This window comes from Lineus longissimus, chromosome 2 (assembly GCF_910592395.1).
Source record: "Lineus longissimus chromosome 2, tnLinLong1.2, whole genome shotgun sequence".
In the NCBI taxonomy this organism is placed as follows: Eukaryota; Metazoa; Nemertea; class Pilidiophora; order Heteronemertea; family Lineidae; genus Lineus; species Lineus longissimus.
The window spans coordinates 26738617-26760664 of record NC_088309.1 but is presented as its reverse complement, the minus strand read 5'-3'; the positions used below and the strand labels follow the sequence as shown (position 1 = coordinate 26760664).

General features: G+C 41.1%; 1 protein-coding gene across 1 annotated transcript in view; it reads left to right on the top strand.

Moving 5' to 3' along the window:
• The first annotated feature begins 1285 nt into the window (after positions 1–1285).
• The window catches only part of LOC135483285 (protein CEPU-1-like), a 177372-nt gene continuing 156609 nt past the window's right edge, over positions 1286–22048 (top strand). The window contains exon 1 of the mRNA XM_064764033.1: positions 1286–1617. Coding sequence (XP_064620103.1) covers positions 1569–1617 — 49 coding nt within the window. The 5' untranslated portion in view covers positions 1286–1568. The remainder of the gene's footprint in view (positions 1618–22048) is intronic.

Here is a 22048-nt window from a genome sequence, read left to right as displayed (position 1 = left end):
AAAAACATGGCAAGAAAATATAGACTAATTCTGCATTTTCCTGAAGTGGTTTCCATTTTTGGTGATAAAACACTCAGATTACAAACACTTAAACCCGATACGTTTTGATTTTGGAAATCCGTTATTAGTGATCATGTAATCGTTATTTGCCTGTTGAGACGGTGAAATATTGAAATGTATGACTAACTAAATTGTCTGACTTCAGATATGACGCCCTCGGTAGGAGAGTAGGTTTGCGTATGTCGTAACTGTCGAATTCCCGAATTGAAGGTAATTGTCGACTAACATACTAACAGTCGGTCAGTGAATAATTCATTAGCACGTTTGACATATGAGCCAATTGAAGATGCACAAGTATCGTTGAAATCTTGAGTGTATTTGTAACGTAACTTGAGTTGTGCGTCAGTGTGTGATTCTCCTTCAATGTACACTATGAATACGGCTTTTCAAGGCTAACACTGAAAGGACACCGAGGCAAATGTCAACGGGATCGTGTCGCATATACCTTAAAGGGTGCCATGGCATTACTGTCATCACCACTTGATGTAGTTACAAAGAACAGTGATGTCGAAAGCGTTGTCATTTGCTTCTTTGGTAATGGTCATTGTCAATCACCAAAGATTATGAACCTGTTGTCCTCAATTGTGGTGGGAGTGCAGCATTAACGAGCAAACGCGTTGCCATAGACTCTCAGACCCAACACGAGTCGAGGTATTGAAAAAGTCACTCATGCAACTGTAGAGTATACGAGTGCTTGAACAAGTACGCAGGCATGCAGGCGGAAGAAAGAATGCATTTGAAATCCTTAGACAAGATAGACTTTATCAAAGTGTAACGTTTTAGGTTGTTATTTCAGTGTTTCCATCCGAAAGACATCTGGAGAGACCATGATCTTTCAATAGGGGGACATAAAACGTGTCACTCTGCCTTTTAGCGTTCCCAAACCTTGAAGGGAAACACTCCGAAACACTGCACCGATACACTAGAAATCATTTCCCAATACTTAATTACCTTTCTGACTCCGCGCCTTGTAAGAGCAAAGATCAGGACTACACCTCCTGAAAGCCCTATCTCCCAACGCAGATTCTATGCAGGCACTTAAATGTCGAACTGAGAGAGAGAGCGGTGACCGCCTCCACTCCATCTGCCGCTACAGGATCAGGAATCGATCCATCTTTCGTGCTCTCAAACGTTGGCATATAACACCAGAGTACCAAGGCTGAACCGAACTCATCAGCACGAGGAAGGGCTCCGCCTATCGTTGTACAGTTTGAACTGAAGTTTCAATGAATTCGGCTCGCTGGTGATCAGTTGGTGATAACGTAGAGCGAAACCTGTGAATTATTAACGAGTTGCTGTGAGTTTTGCTTGGACTCACCACGTGCTCATAATGTTGTTGCACTCCTACAATATTTCTTTCAAGGATAGACTGTAACTTTCGTGATAAATTGAACGTCAGCGTGATATCAAAGGATAAGCATAGCAGTGATTTTCTGGGACCGTCATAATACCGGATAATTTAACTTTCTCAATTTGCTAGTATTTGTGCTGGACCAGTAGCGGACAACATGGCTTTATTATTTCTTGTGATTCTTTCCATCTTGGTCTTCCCTTCAGGTAAGTCATTTTCATTCACTTTAAATTAAGAAATGAAAAAAGATGCCAATGATGTCTGCTAAAGGAGGTCCCCAAACCAAAAACTATGGTCGCTGGGCAGGACAATCCGGTGAGATCGTCACGATTGTCCATCTCCAAAAGGCTACTACATTGTTTTGTTATTGTTATGGGATCAACGAAATTAGAAATCGTTTTATTTCAGTTTTTGAAGTATATGTATATTATTTATGATACATGTATGATGTTTTTTTATAATACTTAGTAATCGCCTTTAAGGCCTATGTGCTCATGAGCGTAGGATCAACTATAAAAAGAAGTCAACCTGAATTCTATAAAACAGCATGGTAACATTAAAAAGTGATGCATTTGTATAACGTCCAATGTTGCAACCTTGATGTCCCACACCGAAAATCGCTGGTAGGCAACAATGATTCGAAATTTTACCCCCAACAAACTTATCAGTATGAATATGAATTAAGGTGGTGAACCATTTTGATTCTTATGAGAAATATCAGGTTCCAGCTGTCTCATGCCAGCCAATGCAAAAATGAAGCATAATACAAAGGGAAAATTGTCTGTAAATAACGCATTATTATCTTATTACAATACACAGTATGTACATAAATCACACATGTCCTATGCATCTGGAAACAGGATGCAATCAAATGATTTAGAACCAGATGATGCTGAAATGGTAGCAATTTAGTAAAATTATTTCGGGTCGGGTGAAGGGTTCAGCATAATGTGATGGTATGCCGCTGGCTGGATGATCACGAGCACACTTTGGCCACAAGTAAAAGAGTTCTCTGCCCCGAGTATCTTGAGGGCGTGGTCATCATCGGCAAGGGGAAGTCAGCGTGGTGCAGAGGTAGAACTAGCTTGAGCTGGGCCATCCATCACCCCATCAAGAACGCTGACTATCTCGGTAAAATATTTGGCTTTTTCATCATTTCGTTTATCTTACAATGCTATTGTCCAATACCTTTTTTCTCTGTTACAACACGCCTTAAATCGTAACGTTTTAACTTTTCTTAAATGTTGGCATAGTTATAAGAATCATTGACCAATAAAACGGATGAATGTATTCGAAAAATAGGTAACCAGTTGTGTCTATGAGTTTGGCACAGCTGAAATATATTTATGCATACTAAAATGATGCTACAATGTACTCGACAAGTACATTTTCTATTCTTCCCTGAGCCCAAATTAAACATTCAAAGAGTTACATTAGTACCAGACCTTGTATTGCTTCCTTTGCAACAGGAGCACTATTATTGATGACGTAACAGTACTTGTAATACAACTATGGCGCCTAACCACCGAGTTCGTTTACCCATACGGAAACATTGACAAATGGTATTGTTCAACCTCCCGGCTACATTTGTCCGGCTATTTCGATTAGAATGGTTTAGGTAAACAATACCGTATCGCGGACGCAAACATTAGTATTTGGTCGATTTTTTCACGCATTTGTGTTATACGGATCTCCAATAACTGCATCGATATAAAGGCGGGCGGAGAACATGCAGTGTTGTTTTATACTGAAATCTCACCCCTTTTCACATGTAGTTGTGCTTGTGCAATGTCAATAGATTGAACGCCGACCGACGCTTGTAGATGTAACCGCCGGACAATAAATCAGTGAGGAGTGGGCGGGGGTAGGTGAGGTTCCCTTGGGCAGTTGTAAGATTAGGTCACATTTTCATCTGATGGTGAACTACCTATCTTAGCTAATCCCGTCGCCACTGTTGCAAACATGTTATGAAAGTTCGACAAGTCATGTTCACTGTCTGCCACGCAAATCAATTTCATAGTTCGTAACGGAGCAATCTATTTCCTTCGAAGGAGAATTTCAGCAACCCGATCAGGTGTCAGACCTTCCCCTTCTTTCAACAGGCTTAAAATGTCATAGCACTGAAATCACTGACGTATGATTGTTTTCATGAATCCCTATCACTAGTTTTTGCAAAATTCTTCCCGAAATACAATGTCAATGTTCATCAAAAATGTATTTCTCAAACATAACGATAACTTGCGTTTTCCAGTGATCTGTCATAAGATCATGTCCTAATGCTATCTGATCTGCTCGACACTACAAACGTACGTGTTACGTTGCAGCTAACTGAATAATGCATTGAAAGCCGTCACGAAGATGGATGATAGGTGGGCCTCGGCTCCCCAAGAGTAAATATTGTTTAAGTGATGGTCACAAGCCCGTGAAATAGAAGATAGCACATGCATCGGTCTGTACACGAAATGTTGCTTTAGTATTGAAGCCAATCGTTCGTAAAATATTCAAATAATCGACACGTAAAGTAAAGAATATTTTGTGTCTCGCTGATAGAAAAAAATGAAATATGAAATAAATGTTTCTAAGCTTTTGAAAAACCTTTAAATGTTTTCTGTCAACACCAATATGATGCACCTCGTAACATTCCTTCAACATATTTCATGTCCATTTATGTTAACTTATATCAGCCTCAAACGTAACTAATTTTCAATAGATAACGATTTCGCTAGATATGCAGTAAAGCGACGTTCTACTTATTTCGAAACTCGCACGTTCGTATGCTTTCTTTGAACGAAACCCAACTGCCTTTGAAATAAAATCATGATACAAAACACACAATATATAACCCTTCCGCGTATCTCTCTTTGAATCACAAACGATATGCTTTAATGATGACGATCACTAGCCATTTTGATCAAACCCTTATCGTGTTCGCCATCTTCATAAGGAAATAACAGTCTCTTTATTAGGCCAATCTTGTCCATACATTTTCTGAACTCTAAGGAAGCGAACGGATAACCATCAGGCTCATCAAAAGGCAGGAACACAGACTGCAGTTTCAGGAAGACTGTTAAAGATGAACTTATACACATCATTTGCATGTCTTAGTATGTTATTAAATGTATTTCTGGAATGTCTCCTTTCAACCCAGTATTGATAGCCAGAGGTAATGAAGGAAGTTCGATGTCAGGTGAGACGGAGACTAATTAGCAAAGCTAAGGTGAAGGGTTTACGAGGCTTGCATGCACGGTCGTCGAAGGCAAACCCATAAAGTGTTCTCCGTCACAGCCCCAGCGGTATGATAAAATACTCCAACAACCAACTCATCCCTTCAATCGTGCGAGATAGGTCACGCGTCTGATGGATCAACACTCAATGTCGACTTTTTAAGTTAAACAAGAGGCCACTTACTTAAGGGTCGGTAAGGGGTCGAAACATTGCCCATGAAGGTTTAATGGAGAAAAGGAGAACGAATCCACAGCGGTCCCGTATCTATCTCCCTCTTTTACCAATGGTCTTTTACAGTGCCGATGTCTTAACCCTTACTGGTTCTTGATTCAGTGGCCCGAAGTTAAACTATGTATAATGCATATCTACTGAGTGATACGGCCGTCAGTTAACTCGTATAATTTCCCTAAAGTTTGGTTTTTATTATGATTTAACGGATCATAGTCGACCAAAGATAATCACTCTTCATCGTAATGGATGACAAACGAAATGACTGACTCAGTAATTAGATTCATATCGTGGTATCAACAACAGAGATCATGAAACATTATCTTCGCTATGAATAGACAGACTACCATCGTGGCCACTATTCTTCAATATACACATATTGCGATATTCAGTGGGTGAATGCTTTAGGGAAGTTCTCCGTTCTGCCCCAGTCACTCGTAAGACTCACAGATGTACTGGTACTTTCTCAGAACCGTGTCATGCATCGTAATGCCGTGCATTCAATTTAATGAGCTTTTGAATATTCCTTTCATTCTTTCTTTGACATTTGATTCAAGCAGCTAAGAGAGAGCAAAAAGATATCAATCACTTTTTGAACCGATATTATCTTAACGCGATCCCTTTGAAAGTGAAAGCACACTATATGCCTCTTTTTAGTATTGCGTGCATTTGAATGCAAATGTACAATGCAGTATACATAACATGACACGCAACACACGATATTTGCATCTGGAGTCTGTGGTGTAAGGAAGGGAGCCCAAACGTGAGGGTCAAGATGCTTACAGAATAGAAAACAACCAAGAAAGGATTTTGCAACTCGAGAGCGATGACCGCGAGCGATGTACTTGATATGACTGGCCACTACAAGAAGCCCTCAGACAAGCCAAATTGTGTCGTCCAATAAGTGGACGCGAAGAAGACGAAACAGGATACCCTTTCCTTTGGTCGGATACTGCTCAGACACAATCGGTGAAACAAGTCGAAGATCAATTCTACTAACACCGGGGCACACAATCTTAGCGATAGCATGTAAAGTGCTGAACCTTATTGATTCCTTCCCCTTTCGACAACTGAGGTCCCTTTTTATTGATTTCGATTGTGGGGTAATCAAAATGTTGACTGTAACTATAATGCTTGCTTGGTGAAAACAAGGGGTGTATGGTTGACATTGCTGAGTGCTTTCTACTCGAGTTTTAATAATTAATACAAATGGATGTTTGGTCCAAAAGAAAATAATAATGACACAGTGATTTTTTAGATCATTTTTACAAAGAATGGCGCAGCTTCAGTATCATGGTGGAAAGTCAACGAACGATGCATGGCTGGGGCGTCGAAACATCTCCTACTAACCTCAGTCAGATTCAGATATAAGTATGGGCGCGGTACAGTCGCCTACCAAATTACTACCTCATGAAATCGTCGATATCATCTGGCCTGTAGTGATTGAACGTCTTTAGGCTGTTGCTGCTACTGCTACTGCACAGGGTCATTTTACGTATTTCTTCTACAACATCATCGATAATCGTCGATATCATCTGGCCTGTAGTGAATGAACGTCTTTAGGCTGTTACTGCTACTGCTACTGCACATGGTCATTTTACGTATTTCTTCTACAACATCATCTTGACCTCTAAATTTCAGATCCACTCCACCGACGGTATTCTGTTACACCAATGAGGGGAGGTAACGGACGGCATACGTCTGGTTGTTGAGATTGCTGCAACATAACCATAGTGCAGTATGACTGTGCGCCACTAACCATGTTTCATTAACTTAACGCAACAGACTTGACTATTAAACATCACCAAATGGAGTATACTATTTGACTTTCCTCTTGCTGATTGCTTGATCTTCCGTTACAGCCACATAACCGCCGTGTTCACGGATTGTTAAAAAAACTATGTGTTACATCGAAATATAGACCATTCCATGCCGTCTGCAAGCAAACCAAAACAGTTATGAATTAATTGTGTTGAATATGATGAATAATATTAGATTGGATGCATTATATAACGCTCGAATGAGTTATGTTGCAGCGATTTTTTTCCAGATTCCGGTTCATCAAATTGATGGTAGCAAAACAGGAAAGTGACAATGGCCGACGGAATCATTCCTTTTAAGCGTTCATTGTACTTGTCAGAAAGGCTATTTTGGGTCTGATTTCTCTTGCAGTCGTTCAGTTCTAAGACGCCGTCAAAATATAAACCGCTCCTCAACAATACAACAATGACAGTGTGGGAGAATCGAAATGTTTTATTCGGTGAGAAAAAGCGACCAAACATTCAATGTAACTACTTAAGCGATTCGAGTTGTATTTTTGTTTTCATACTGTTAAGTACCATATGCACTATCGAGGCCAGTTATCATGGTTGTTGTAACATTCGCGCATGTTAGTGGTAATGATAGAATCACTAAATTAGACCTCTATCTACGATGTTATGTTATCTGGCTCTCCAAATTGGCAGTAATTTCCCACATAGCTGGGGTAGGATTAATTTTAGAAGTGACAGGATCGACTTCAATAGTAATTTACGATGAAAAATAGTCGGGTGTATAATAGAAAAATTCTATCATCTTGTACCAGATCTGAACTCGGATGCTGGTCGGATATTCAATACCGTCAAGATTCACACGTTATCAGTGAAATCGTTCTGTAAAAATGTTTTTGTATACTCTCGTTTACAATTTTGATATGAGTTCGATACCATTTGATTCCCCTAATCAAATTCACCAACAAATGTCTGACATTGCAGGAAATGGCGAGAGATCCCATGGTTTTATTTCCATCGCCGCTGTATTCGGTCCCCGGCAACGGACGGACCAAGGTCCGTGCCCTGCCTACACCAATAATGGTGTGCATTCTCTCCTTGGTAATCTCTGTAGTTATTCCGCTAAAATATGTAACCAATTGGTGGACTTCCGTTGCCAGAATGCGTCATCTGTCATAATACGTACTTGTATGCCACGGCATCCATTTATGAGTGCCAACGTTGGCTCGAGCACCACTCTAACAAACAACGAGCAGAAAATAAGGCAAGAGGTAACATCGCGAGAAGAGTTCATGTGCCCACAATGATAAACCCTGGACAATAACGCAAGGGCCGTGCAGGTTCAACGGTTAGAATGCTGGACGTTCGACTCCCCGAGTTTCAACTACATTTTCCTCTCTTTTCTCTTCATTTTCTTGTTATTCATTAATTAATTTATAGTATTAGTATTATTATTATTAATATTATTATAATTATAATCATTATCATTATTATCTTGAAGGAAACCCCTGAACCAGAACAAACTCTATTATCATGATGAACAGGCGGTAAAATTGCGTCCACATCATTCCAACTTCGATTTCCTGCATTGTCCGGACAATGATATCAGTATCAACAGCATAGCCACTGTCAGATATTACACACAAATCGGATCTATGATTCACGCAGTCAAGTGTGACCTGTCCCGAATACCAATGAGTTAACACATGGTTAAGGTTGTCACGTAGCTAGACAAGCGAAGAGATAAATATGAATAGGAGATGGAACCCCGTCACCTACTTTGGCACACCGTGTGGGTTTAGGATGACCATGTATTTGGGTAGTATCAATCTGACAGAGTTTCGCACCAGCGATTTCATCATTACTCCACTGAGAATTCATTCGATCTCCGGGACGTGCCTGCACTGGGCATGCCTGGATGGTAGAAACTGGCTCAGTCAGACTTTTCTTTTGCTCACCAGTTGGTCCACAGGTAGGACAGTCATCATGTTTTCTCGTCTTTTGAGGTCTTCTGGAGTGCGTCAGCATTTCAGTGCTTTATACCCGCACGATGCTCAATCTGAAAATCGAACTCGGCAATCCTCTCGAGCCACCTTGCGACCAAGCCAGATGGTTCTTTGAACTTGAGCAGCCAAGTAAGGGCTGTGTTGTCAGTTCGGATTAGGAACTTCTTCCCAAGCAGGTAATATGAATTTCTCGCTGAAGACAACTAGAGCCAACAACTCGCGCCTAGTCACACAATAGTTCTTCTCACCATTTTGCAGGGTCTTGCTTCCATAAGCTATTGGGCGCTCTGTCCCTTCCGCTTGTTTCTGGGATAAGACTCCACCAAGCCCATAGTCACTGGCGTCTTTATCAAGCACAAACATGCCTGCTCCATCGGAGAAATCTGGATGAGCCAAGATGGGCGAACTCACTAACAAATGCTTCAGTTTGTTGAGTGCCATCTCTGAATCTTCGGTCCACTTGAAGATAGAATTCGTCTTCGTTAAGGCATGTAATGGAGCTGCAATTACTGAGAGGTTTGGGACGAATGACGATAGTAACAGGCCAATCCCAAGAATGACCATACTTCAGCAACAGATGTTGGCCGTGGCCACTCCTCCACCTTCCTGACCTTTTCTGGGTCTGTTGAAATTCATTCGTCGGAGACGACATGTCCCAAAAACTTCACGCTTTTCTGGAACAACTTGCACTTTGTTGGCTTTAACTTCAAGTTGGCCTTTTGAAGATGCTTGAACACCTCCTCCAACTGATCAATATGTTGCTGGAAAGTGGGAGTATGCATGATTATGTCGTCGTGATAGATCAAACAGTACTCAAGCCCACAATGTTCATTAACTTAGTGAATGTCGCTGGAGCGTCCGTGAGTCCAAACGGCATGGCTAGCCACTCATACTGTTTTATTCCGGTGACAAATGCGGTCTTAGGTCTATCCTTCTCCTCTACACCGACCTGCCAATAACCACTCGCACAATCATGTGCACTAAAACAATGCGACCCAGTCATCTTGGGGTGTATGGGGAATGGAGTATGGGGTGCTTCCCTTCGTTTTCGCGCGCCGCAACTTCGACAATTCCCAATCACCACTTAAAGCGGCAGTCACCTCCGACTTCTACGTGGCATGCGGTCACCACAAAAGTTTATGCCGGTTTCTATAAAGACTCTTGTCTTTTTTTGTAAAATGTATGTTCTCACTTCGAGTGTAAAAATGAGTATGTGATCAATATACAATGTAATCAACACCATACTCAGACAAAGCCAGTTTTATTACGGCCTCCAGCAAAGTACTTCTTTTGTTTCAAGAAGAAATGTTGGTTAAGTGCTAATGAAACCACAATCACATCATCGTACGTAGACAAGATTAGATTGCTTTAGATTGCAGCAAACTTACAGCAAACTCAGTCTATGAAGAAATGTCAGTAGTGCTAGGCAAATGATAACAAGGAGTGGTCTGGTGTTTTGAAGCATTTGCAACTACTTGTCAACATGTCGTCAAAACTCGAACACAATTGTCGGGCATGTCTTTGTCACAATAATTTGGTGAAAATCAGCCCCACGAAGCGGTGGCCGTCGTTTTACTAGTGGCCCGCCGTCGTCATAATCTGCTCTCACCACAACCCAAATCTGTTCACTGTTATGATGGCACTTGGGAAGTACATGTATCATTGCACAATCCATCGCTCATAACCATGTAGATTCTGATAGTGAGGAGGCTTATACTATGCTTAGTGTTCTTTTGTACATTTTTCAGTCTTCATAATTCTGTCAAGCACAGAGCATTTGCAAACGATAGCTTGATTGAAACTGCGACCTGTCGGGTATGGTGGGCGTAATATTCTTGCCTTGGTAAGGATCGTTACAGTCATGAAAAATATCACAGACACCATAGTAGAGCAGTCTTAGACAAGCGTAAAATCCAGAAAACAATTATGAATAGTTGAGATAAACAGACTCAATGAGACGCCGCGAGCAAGGTGCATAAACGTGCGAATTCCGAAAACATGACTTTCAGTAGAAGAATAAGCAAGATCGTTTCCGAAGCTTACGCCTCTCAAAAATGTTGTTCCTTCAAATACGGGGACAAGAGAACATGCCTCATGGTACATTGAACCCGATGGAGTGCTAGGCGAGGCACTCACTCGTTTTTTCCCCCTGTCACCTCTGCATGTGAGAACGATCATTGGAAAGGAAACCAGCAGTATATGAGTTCATGCAATAACAACAGCACTCTTTCACGCATTTCCTGACGACTTCCAGGTCACTTTTTTTATCAAGACCAATATTGATTTGACTTGTCATGTGCACTAAACTACGGGCATTCGAAGGTGTTCTTCACCATTCTTTATGCCCTCGTTAGTTGCTTAACGTTTCCTTTGCTGTAAACAAGCGACGGTTATGGCTCATGGAGACTTTTTAATGTGGAGGAGATGGTTTGAGTTGACACCAAGGGTGTCGTCAAAGGATTTTGTCAAGAGTACGCCATTAGTTTGTTATGCCCGAGACATTTGCAGGTCTTGGCGGCTTGGCCAAGCAGTCCAAATCTCTTGCTGTAGTCCGGAAGGGCGTGGGTCGAATTCCACAGTTGTTTCATGTTTCGTTTTATCTCACTTTTATCACCAGAAACCGCCGGGTCGGGTGCGTGACAGATATTGCATGATGGCTTTATAGTTGACCAAAGGAACCGTTTTTACTAGGTTTAGCAAATTGAATTCTTTCACAAACCTTACATTTGATTGCAAAGTTGCCAATATCGAAGTGAGTTAATCACATATTTAACAAGTTGCACAGGAAATTAAAAAATAAAGTAGCTGAATGAAACTTCGACGTACATTGAGAATTTTTATAATGATAATAGCGTATCAAATAAACTGGGCCTGCTTTAGAAATATCACGACTTAAATTACAACCAAGCCGCGCGTGTTTGCAGAGGGAACAGCTTTTTTTGCACCCAGTCAGAGATGTTGTTATCATTAAGAACAAATGGCGACTTTTTATATGGACCTCGTTATCACCACCCTCAATAAGCAACAGCCTGTATAAAATGCGACTGGGGTGGAACGACCGCTAGCTTGAAAGGAGATTGGTTTATTTACTACAGGCCTATTCATATCGTTGTGGCATGCTCTAGAAAACTTGAGGCACTTGTTAATTATCTCCTTGACAACTTAACATTTACCCTACCAAAATGACATTCAGATCAACGTCATACATAGAGAACATCAATGGCTGAGAAAAGCACCTGCAACCGATTTGTCAACGCAGAGATGTCCTTTATTGGTCAAGGGATAACTCACGTTGTGGTGTCTGAGGAGATATATTTTGCCATTTGGCAATTTACTGTGGCACTCAATTCCAACCCTCACTGTTCAGACTTTGCTACGCCCTCGGACTCCTAATCATCAGCAAATGCCGATACGGCGCAACAAATAGATCTTGAAGTTCAGAGTGCGGTACTCAGGACTTCCACCCAAGTCACTTGACAAATAACCCGACAATATCAACAAAGACAGAATATTAAAAGGGAACTATAGATAGGAGCTAGGGGGTCTTATTGGCTGTCTCCATGTGACAAATAAGCACAGTTAGGAAAATGGCTGTGAAGTACCTTTGTGTTTGGTATTCTTCATTCAACCAAAAATAGTACCCATGCGATAGTAGAGACAACTATAGTAACTTCGTGTAACGCAATTTGGCCCACCTATTTCCTGTTTATCATATTTTTAACGTATCACTTGCCATTTCATTCTAAACAAAACGAGTTGTTCGGATCAATTGAACATGGACTGACCTGCCTGTACCGGCATATAACAAACCTCTACTAGAGAACAAGTCCCAGGAATCAATTGCATAGATCCCAAAGGCAAACGTAATTGAAAACATGTCAAACTACTCGGTAGAACTATCGCACCAATGAGGAGCCGTCCCGTGGGTCCATGGCATCGATCTAATTACAAATTTGATTCGTCCAATATGGTGCAGATAGAAAAATCCACACGGTTGATTAAGTCAACCCTGGTAACGGTTTTCTTTCATCTCATTTGTAAACTGTAATCGCACGCACGCCGCCGTTTTGAAACAGTGACGCGCTGCTTTTTTATAATCATCATGTATGTTCTGCTTTTGGAAAGTCAATACTGGGAGTATTTTTGTTACCGGGAACGTTTGCTTATCCTTTGAACCCCGACCTGCGGAACGAATGTAAAGAGACGAGTTTGTCCAGGCTGGCACAAAGCCATTGTGCATCTACGATATCCCTTTTTGAAAAAAAGAGTTGCCTCTATATAGAGACTATGCAACAGCTCTGCCCCGCTACGTTCAATATCAGGACGGGCTTTCTGGAAAGTCCGCATGTTGTTTTCTTTAGAAATGAGTATGAGGACGTTTCTTACAAACATGATCATGATCATGGTCAATATCTCGAAAGGTTGACGACCTCGAGGAGGGGTTAAACACCAACCAAACCTCTGCATGTGATGTGTGTCTTTTGGTAGCTACAAGTAGCGAGCTGTCTTCGGGTAGTTGCCTTGGAGTGGACAGCGAATGAAATAACAAGTCATAAAACCAAGACCAATTGCGGTTTTTGTCCTTTGTAAAGAGACCGAACTGCTACCCTTATTGCCATCTGCTGCAACCTTATCGTGCTAACTGAACGTCGAAACCTTGTATGCCAATCAGGGGGCCATGTTTAGTTGCCGCCGGTTCAATCTCCAATGATGCGCAACATAGAGGAAGCAATGCCAATATTAAGCCGCCATTGGCTTGGAGAGTCAAAATCTTCAACGATGAAGGTCGTCAACAAGATTGCACAGTGAAATGCACAGTGGTGTTTATATACTTGTTGTTGGAGAATGACCGGGTCGATGAGTTCGAGTATCGGTGAGGTCTAATTATCGTCAGCGGAAATCACCCTTCCTTAATTCAGATGGTGCACGGAGACCAACAAAATGGTTGCTCAGGAAGAGGAACACACGACCTAAGTGTTGGGGAGGGAGTTTGACATGGGCCTGTCATCAGATGCAAGCATCTGGGTATTGTTACGGTGTGGTCATCAGCCTGGTCAATATTGCCAAGTCGAATGAGAAAAGAATAGTCGACTCAAATGTATGTCGTAAGTGTTCGCAATCTGTGAACAGTTCAACGAAGTCGAATGGTGCTTGCAGGCCACCTTTCAGAGCATCGTTCACCTTAGCCATATCAGTACAGCTGAACTTACAATGGAATCAAATCCAGAAGGACTCGGACCCTGGAATTTTTACCGTACTTGGCTCTTCGATGCATTGACAAACCTAAACAACGTACTGCAAACACCTTCACACAGTAACGATGCACGTGAACTAGTTCAGTGGACCTGCTTCTCATCTCTGGGGTGTTTCATGAGAGAGTGCGTGTCTGGGGAATTAAGTTCGTGCACTATCAGAAATTCGATTGTCATATTGTTTATCTTGTAAATATTCCATAATTGTTATTTGGTTTTGTTTAAACCTCCCGATACAGGTTGGTCACATTTAACCTACAGCTAATTGAAAAACGTGGTATTAGCTAGACAAGTTAGGTAGTGAGTTAGGCAAGAGCGACCAGTGACAGGAATGTAATAATGAGATGGATTTTGTCCTGCTGAGAGAACAGCGACAGAAATGGTGGTCAACTTAAAAGGGTTTGAGTACGGTATGGAACCCCCATGTACGTTCAGGTGTGTTTCGTGTCATATTGGTTTGGTTAAGGCAGACCCATTAACGAGAACCGCTAAACCGGTAGAAACAAAAAATTATGAGCCAATGACTTACTTGGGGGAAAACATCATACAGATGTTGGTTTCCAAAGTACATTTACATGCAGTTCAGTGCATGATTTGAACACTGCAGCGCGTCATAATCTTATATGAAAACAGCATCACCGAGGTCCCGACACTGTCACTCTACACGTGGCAATGTACACATAGCAATACATTATGACATAAACAAGCCATTCACACAGTTTATGTTTAAATTACATTTCCATCTTTGATCTTTAGCGGGAATGACAGCGTCTTTATGATTCTATTTGACAAATAAAGCGAAGTCGACGATAACCGGATTGAATGGCCTCTTTGATCTGTCCACGACTTTTTCTTCTTTGAATCCCGTTTAGATACGAACACTATATTCAAGTGATTTAAATATTTAAACTTGACAGGTAAAAAGCATTCTCGGCATTAGTCAATGTTTTTTTTGTGTGTATCAAGTTTATTTGTGTAATTCATCAAATAGATATATAGATTCCTATAAACCCCTTATACTCGACAAAACGACATTAGCAGGACGGATGATATCCGTCAAGAAATAGTGAGTGTATGACATGGACCGACATCAAACTTGTGCGACACCACCGCATACCACTTGAAAGTTGACAGCTACAAGGTCTTGATAACACGCAACCCTTCATTGATTATCGTATCTAGAATATGTGTGCATGTTTCTTAGCATTATTCCATCCCAACGATATTAGCACGGGTGGCCCCTGAAATTAGTGTCTTATTGCCAAAAATCAGCAAGTCAGCCGACCCGGTGTTAGGCGATCTTAGGCCGTGAGATGAATGTCTGGGTAGGAGTTACAGCAGGAAGGCGATGGCCCCATGATATCTTGTTATCTTCGTGAATATTGAAATATAAAATGTGAACGTAATTGACAAGTATCTACGACGGCGTTATAGATAACGCGGTGAGAGGTTCATTACACCCTCAGATACGTCCATGTTAAAATACGATCTAATTTTGTTGGTGGCTTTTACAGTGATAGATATAGAACGAATTCCGATTTATTATGAAATAGTTGGCCATACGCAAGGAGAAATCGATGGCTCAATGATTTGTGTCAGAAGATGATAACTCTTAAAGTAGTCGTTGTTGGAATTCATTTGAAAATAAATATGACAAGTCAATAGTTTAGTGATGAAAAATGGAAAATTATAGACAGTGTGTAGGGAGGATCACTCTGATTGTATCCAATACTACCATTTTAAGGGGTCGCAGACGCTTTTTATCCGAGTCCCAGACGTTACCAAGAGTAATCCGATCCTACAAGAAAAACACTTTGTAAAGAAAGTGCTCATATGCAATTAGCGTCTGCACGTGGCGTCTTGGTGACTTTGATCATTGACACTTGGCTCCGACGCCAGCGTGCCTTGAGTAAAAAAGACGGAGACTAAGGATAGAGGTATGTGTAGGTGATTGAAGATCAAGGCAACCCTGTTGTTTTTCCAGTTGAAGAGCAAAATTGGGGTCATAAAGTACCATTTTTCCATTTTGAGAAAATGAGCTAAAGGCAAATATCGCAAACGGAACATGCACTTGTACAACCAATGCTTTACACTGGCTTACTGGCCGTGTCAATGATGTCGTATTCACATCAGACCCGAAGGCTCCGTAAACACTGATCATTTAGAATTTTGCTAAATTTTCACAAAATGGCTCATGATTTCGTACCTTCTTGCACCAGCATCGTTTATGAATTTGGTAATATCTTTGGTTCCAAAACCAGGACACCATTAACGTATAAAACACATGTTATGCATTGTCACCCAGTTACCTGAAATGCATCCTTACATTGATTGGTCACCATGGTCACAAAAACACTGTCACATGAAAAATGAGTAAATTTCGATAACGGCGGAGTAACCTCGTATCTATATATAGCTGAAATTCGTATGTGTCAGTCACCCTGGGCGACAGACAAGATCTGCTGTATTTGAAGACTCCTTCACTGTGTCACATAACACTAGGAATACGGCAATATCCACCTGAGGGCTGAAAAGCGACTTTCTTCGTTTAATCAGAGGGCAGCGAAAGATTTGCCTGGTGTCCAATGGGAGAAGGAAGACCCCAGCAAACGCTCCCCAGAGGAGTTAATCTTCATTAACTTTCCAAACACTTGCCAAAGTTTTCTTAAGATTAAAACCGTGTTGAAAAACACTGCAGGATTGGATTCAAACATTTGATATTGAATCAGAACTATTGATCAGTTCATTGAACGTGTTTAGCATGCACGTCTCGACCTCGCTAACGGAGTCACGGTTAAATTGAAATCTACGGCAGTATTCGCCGCTTGTTGCGGCGCAAGTGGCTTTATGGCATCAACTCAATACAGGCAGATTACGTTACCAAGCATATTAAGTAGTTGAAGGATCAAGCATTTAAATGGTTCCGTGAGTGCAGCCATGGGTCTCACTAAGTGTTGGTGGGTTACTTAAGCTGACAACGTTGAAGGCTTATTGTTCTTCGATCAATGCAAACTTCTTAGAATAAAAGTTGGAATTTAAATTGATTTGACAGAATCGATATTTCGCATCTTTGCGGAATGCGCAAGTAAAACTTTGTGAAAAATTACCAGAATAAGATTTTTTTGCTCCTCCTCTACCGCGTGCACTCCCCGGATGACACATGAGCTTTGCGCAATAGCTGTCATGGTGAGCGCCCAGCATTTCATGAATCCTTTTCATCATGTCGGCGCCCGGCTGATGTCAAAATGTTTCAAAAGGATGCCAACGGCCTGAGAATTAAACATATGCCTTGCTCCGTGGCTGCTCATCATGTGAAGAACCGGGTCGGGTAATGAATCATTTTTTAATGAAATGAAGCATCTAGCTATACCCAGGGCTAGAGCACAGACGTTACAATCATGTTATTTTCATAAATGCTACACCAGAATGTTAGTTTACCGAGTTGGAAAAAATATCCAAGAATCCTTGTTTTTGCCGGAAATGAAACTTCAGCTGTGCTTCATTTATCACTTAAGAACAATGGACAGACAGAGTACTGGGTTTTGTAAGTCAATATCGAACTGACTCAATCGATTCAATTATTCAAAGACGATGATGCATCCGTGTATTTCCATCAACAGTTATCTTCATACAAACCATGCTAGACGGTATTAGGTAACACGTCCATTTCCTTCCACATAAAATCAAACATACCTCTGAATACAAAAAGCCCACTGTAATATGTATAAAATTACGTCGTTGCGTGCGAGTAAAGTATCAAAATTGAAAATTTTTGCTTAACGTGAAGTAGCGCCGTCTTGCTAAATTGGTTATTATTTGGCTATTACGGCTACAATCAGGGCGTAATCCATCTCAGGAGTGTTTAGAAGTCTCGCGTCAGGGAAGGAATGTGAGACTTGTTGCGCTATTATCAATGATAATGTTATCGTGATTGGAGTTGCACCTGGTCCCCCTCGTTACAGAAGTGTTGATGATTACGTTTATTGTCTACGAATTAGGACGTCGAATTACATTTTTCAATTACTTTTCGATCAGTTTTCCAAAATTTACTTATATTGCAATGGCATTTTTCAATATTTGTTTTTTTAGTTTTGAACTGAACGCTTTATAACATTTCTTGATAGTGAAAAGGGCATGTCACAGTCATTTTTTTTCAATCGCAGGGACTTTCAACCTGCTTTCTTTCACTCCCAATTTCGCTCAACACAGATGTGTTTGACATGAGATGAATGTGTACTTCAGGACAAGATCTGTTTTGAAATTTTATTTCCCTCACGAACGACAAAGGTCTTTGAGGTATTCCAGGGTGAAATAATCTAAGCGACACTTGCAAAGCTACTTTCATACCAAGTAGAAGAAGAATCGGAGATATAAATCGTTCAAACTGAACGTCGATAATGTATAATTCATTTTCCACCTTCACAATACTTCAAAATATAAGTTTAATCCTTTGAACATGTTGAATATTAAAGTGTGAGTGAAAGTTTGAGAAACTCCACTGACGCCGCAAGTCATGCTCCACCATGTAGGCGTTCGCTTAGCTAAGATGGAGAGTTTAAACTTCCCGATAAAAGCTGAATTCGGTTACAAAAGTAACTAAATGCCGCCCCAGGCTTATATCATCCCTCTTACACTGTCACAGTGCTATTATTTTATCAGGTATCTACTGCACACAATGCGATTACTCCCAAGATTCGAACAAACATGCGCGATATTTACCAACTTTCTTATGTACCCAAAGATGAAAAACACATTCAAAACTCTAGCAACCACTTTCCCGACTTCGTTACCATTAATTGTTGTGGGATCTAGATTTAATTTAACCAATCCACTTAGCAATGAACATAAAATCAATTAGCTTAAAGTTCGTCTGAAGAAAACTGGTCAGATGGCTAAATTGAACAGTTACAGTTTATTAACGCTAACCGAGTAGTTATGAGTGCAGTCTTTGACAAAGAATATTCACATATCAGTTTTCACATTACTCACACGAATTCCCGCACCTGATTAGACATACAATCACCACCTTGTCCCCAGTCCATAAAAATGAAATTTTTCTGGTCCTTGAAATGTGACATCACCCTTGGTCTCTGACCTCTGGCGATAACACTTTCCTCGGGCCAAAAAATTCCACATTGCCCGAGAATGCTATATTTGATAAATATCTATCCCTGACATGGAACGACAACATTGACGGAAATCTCAATAACCCCCAGAGCATTGTGCAGGTCTGGAAATCAGAAAATCTTCGAAGAAAACAGCATGAAATTCCGTTAGCTTATCGCCTATTGGGTGTTTATAATGCTCTGACCAAGTACTTAGACAGCACTGTTCAATATTACGGCGGCCACAGCTGGTTAGTTTCTGGCTGATGACTTATTGATGAGTCAGACAGGAGATCACCTTTCACGTCCGGTATCATGTCCTACCTTCGCAACCTGGACTCGTTTGAACCTCTATCGGCGTGGAATTTGCAAACCCTTTAACTCTAAACTTCTGCCATATCCTAAAGCTTATACTGGTTACTCTAAGTGACAATGTTTCGGAGTAGAATCCAAAGCAATTTGTATGGACGGTTAAACTTGAGGTGCTATACTTCATTAACACTTGTCCATTGTCCCACAACATGTGTTCTTCTCTTCTCTTTCGCCATGTGAGTGGTACAGTATACATTGAATGACATCTGTACAACTGCAGTAAAAACTTAATGATTTGTGTGTGAACATCTTTGTACTTTCCAGCTCCTCCTCTTCGACCTCTAATCGATAATAACTCGCTCTCGATGATGCAGCCCAAACCTTAAGTTTTAATCACTTCTTCGCTAATATCATTGGCTTCGTCATATTTGGCAAATCATTGTGTCTATGGAATGAAGACTTTATTCATATCAGCGAAGTCTTTATTCATATCAGCAATACAACGACCATTAACTGTTCACCGAGTCCACGTCTGCAACCAAAGCACGGGAGATCGCCACCTGATCTTTTCACTTCCGTCAGCCTTTTTGAAGGGAGCAACACCGGATCTCAAAGAGTGACAAATTGTTGATGATATACGCTTGATTAATCTGACCAGCAGACAACCTTTCTTCCAAGCCAACCGTTCAGATCACTAATGACCTCATAGGAGGTTATCAAATTAAAATTGTGGATCAATTTCTCGATCACCATATGCCCAGACGACCCGGGTCAAGCTGATCGACGCTTTCTTTTAGCATAAGCGACACGTCATGCGCCATTTTGCCAGTCTTAAAGCCAGCGTCGAGATACCCAATATTAATTAAGCTCCAAATATCATATCGTCCATAGATCCACTTCCGAATTACCATAAGTTAGCTGCAAAGGATAATTAAAGACGATGTATCCTACCATATGGGTTATTGGATACCAGAATTCCGCAAATTTCCAAATATGGCATTGGTCAAGATTCATCCGTGCTGTAACTTAATTTTGACGTATATACTAATATGGAATTATAATTAGGTCAATGCCCACCGCGTTTGGCACGAACTTCCTCAGAAAGACCGTCGTTGCTCTTGAACTTGAACTTAATTGTACGGTTGCTGTAACTGAATAAATCTATAAGGGGTTCCTTATTTTCCAATTCGGTGTCCAACAAGTTCCCTCGTTATTCATCTGAACGTTTATTAAAGGCCGTCTTGGGAATGAAGCAAGTGCCCGTAATCGCCAGGTGATCTAATTAGAGAGAAGAGATAACTACTTCGGGACATTTAACTGCCAAAGGGATGATGAACTGAGTAATATTTGTACCATTTCTACCTCTGAACGTAGAGCCAAACCTAATGACCGTTTCTGCTTGGCAAAACATCGAGCACAGTGGTGTGTTATTTGGTGATATCTTAATTTGTGCATTGGACGAGCAGAAGTATCAACACTTTTGGTATGGTGCACTCTTCAATATTCCTGCTTAATTGTGTTTACCTTCCTTCTTAATAGTGGTACACAAGGTTCTTTTGCGCTCATTAACCCGACTCAACTGCCAGCTCCACGACACTTCCTATCCAGCTCCTTGTTGCTGATTGATTCTAGATATCACTGCATGATTATCTCTTCCAAGACTTTGTCACTCTTTTATCTTATACCTGTTTGATCAACACTTCGATTTCTGTATTCAGGCAAAATCACTATTTCTGAGACAAGGTTTGGATCATTAGCCAGATACTGTATGCTACGAGGCACTTTGTTTTGACGCCGGGAGGTTCTCCAGTCCGTAAACCCTGCTATGAATTGACATTTACACCTAACGAATGCACTCTAGATTCTTGTCAGCAATGACCGTCTTTATACCCCCAATTGTTTTGAAATGTAAACTGAGATTCATGTTCTTATAGTACTTTATATAGTAGTAGGATCAAATCACTTTACATTAGTTCACTGCCCAGTCTAATCCAGGAACTTGCTGTATAAATCAAGGAGCGCAAGTACTGTGCTACACTTGGCCATTCCAGGCCTGTTGAAAGAATCCTGTGGCACATATCAAGCCTCGAACTCACGACATTCTGATTACAGGTCGGACGTTTTCCACGGTGTCAGCCCACTTCCTATACCCATCGTTTACGCTATCTCCTTCGGTCACATCATGAGGTTATTGTGGTGATCAGCATCAGATCAGTGGTCTACAAGTTGTCTTTCAAGACCATGGTATTTCAAGGTAAATCCTATGTCACTTAGTCATGCCTGACTGTATAGGGCTGACTGTATAGCTGTATCAACAGCCCAAGTGTGGCTAAGGGTCATAGCTGCCTCGTTATACTGTCAAGGGTTGAGTGAGTTGCGAGAATCATGCCAAAATCATGTGCTGGTTATGACTTTCCTGGTCTCCCACGTACTCTTCACCCTCTTAAGGTAGGAGGGATCAGACTGGACGACAACTCAAACACGAGGACCACATAAAACATTGGCTGGTCAGACAACTCTTGAGCAAGGATAGTTCAGGGTAAAACATGTTAGATTTAGCGAACACTCGTAGTATAGGATGCAAGCCAATGAGCGTGGGCGTATTTGCTATTCATTGATAGTTCTAAAACCATATGATCGCGGTCTTGAGAGCCAAAAACGATGCGGACAAAACATTTACGGATGAACTTTAAACCATCAGGCAAATGTGAACTCTCCACAGTGTGAAGATGACGCGCTA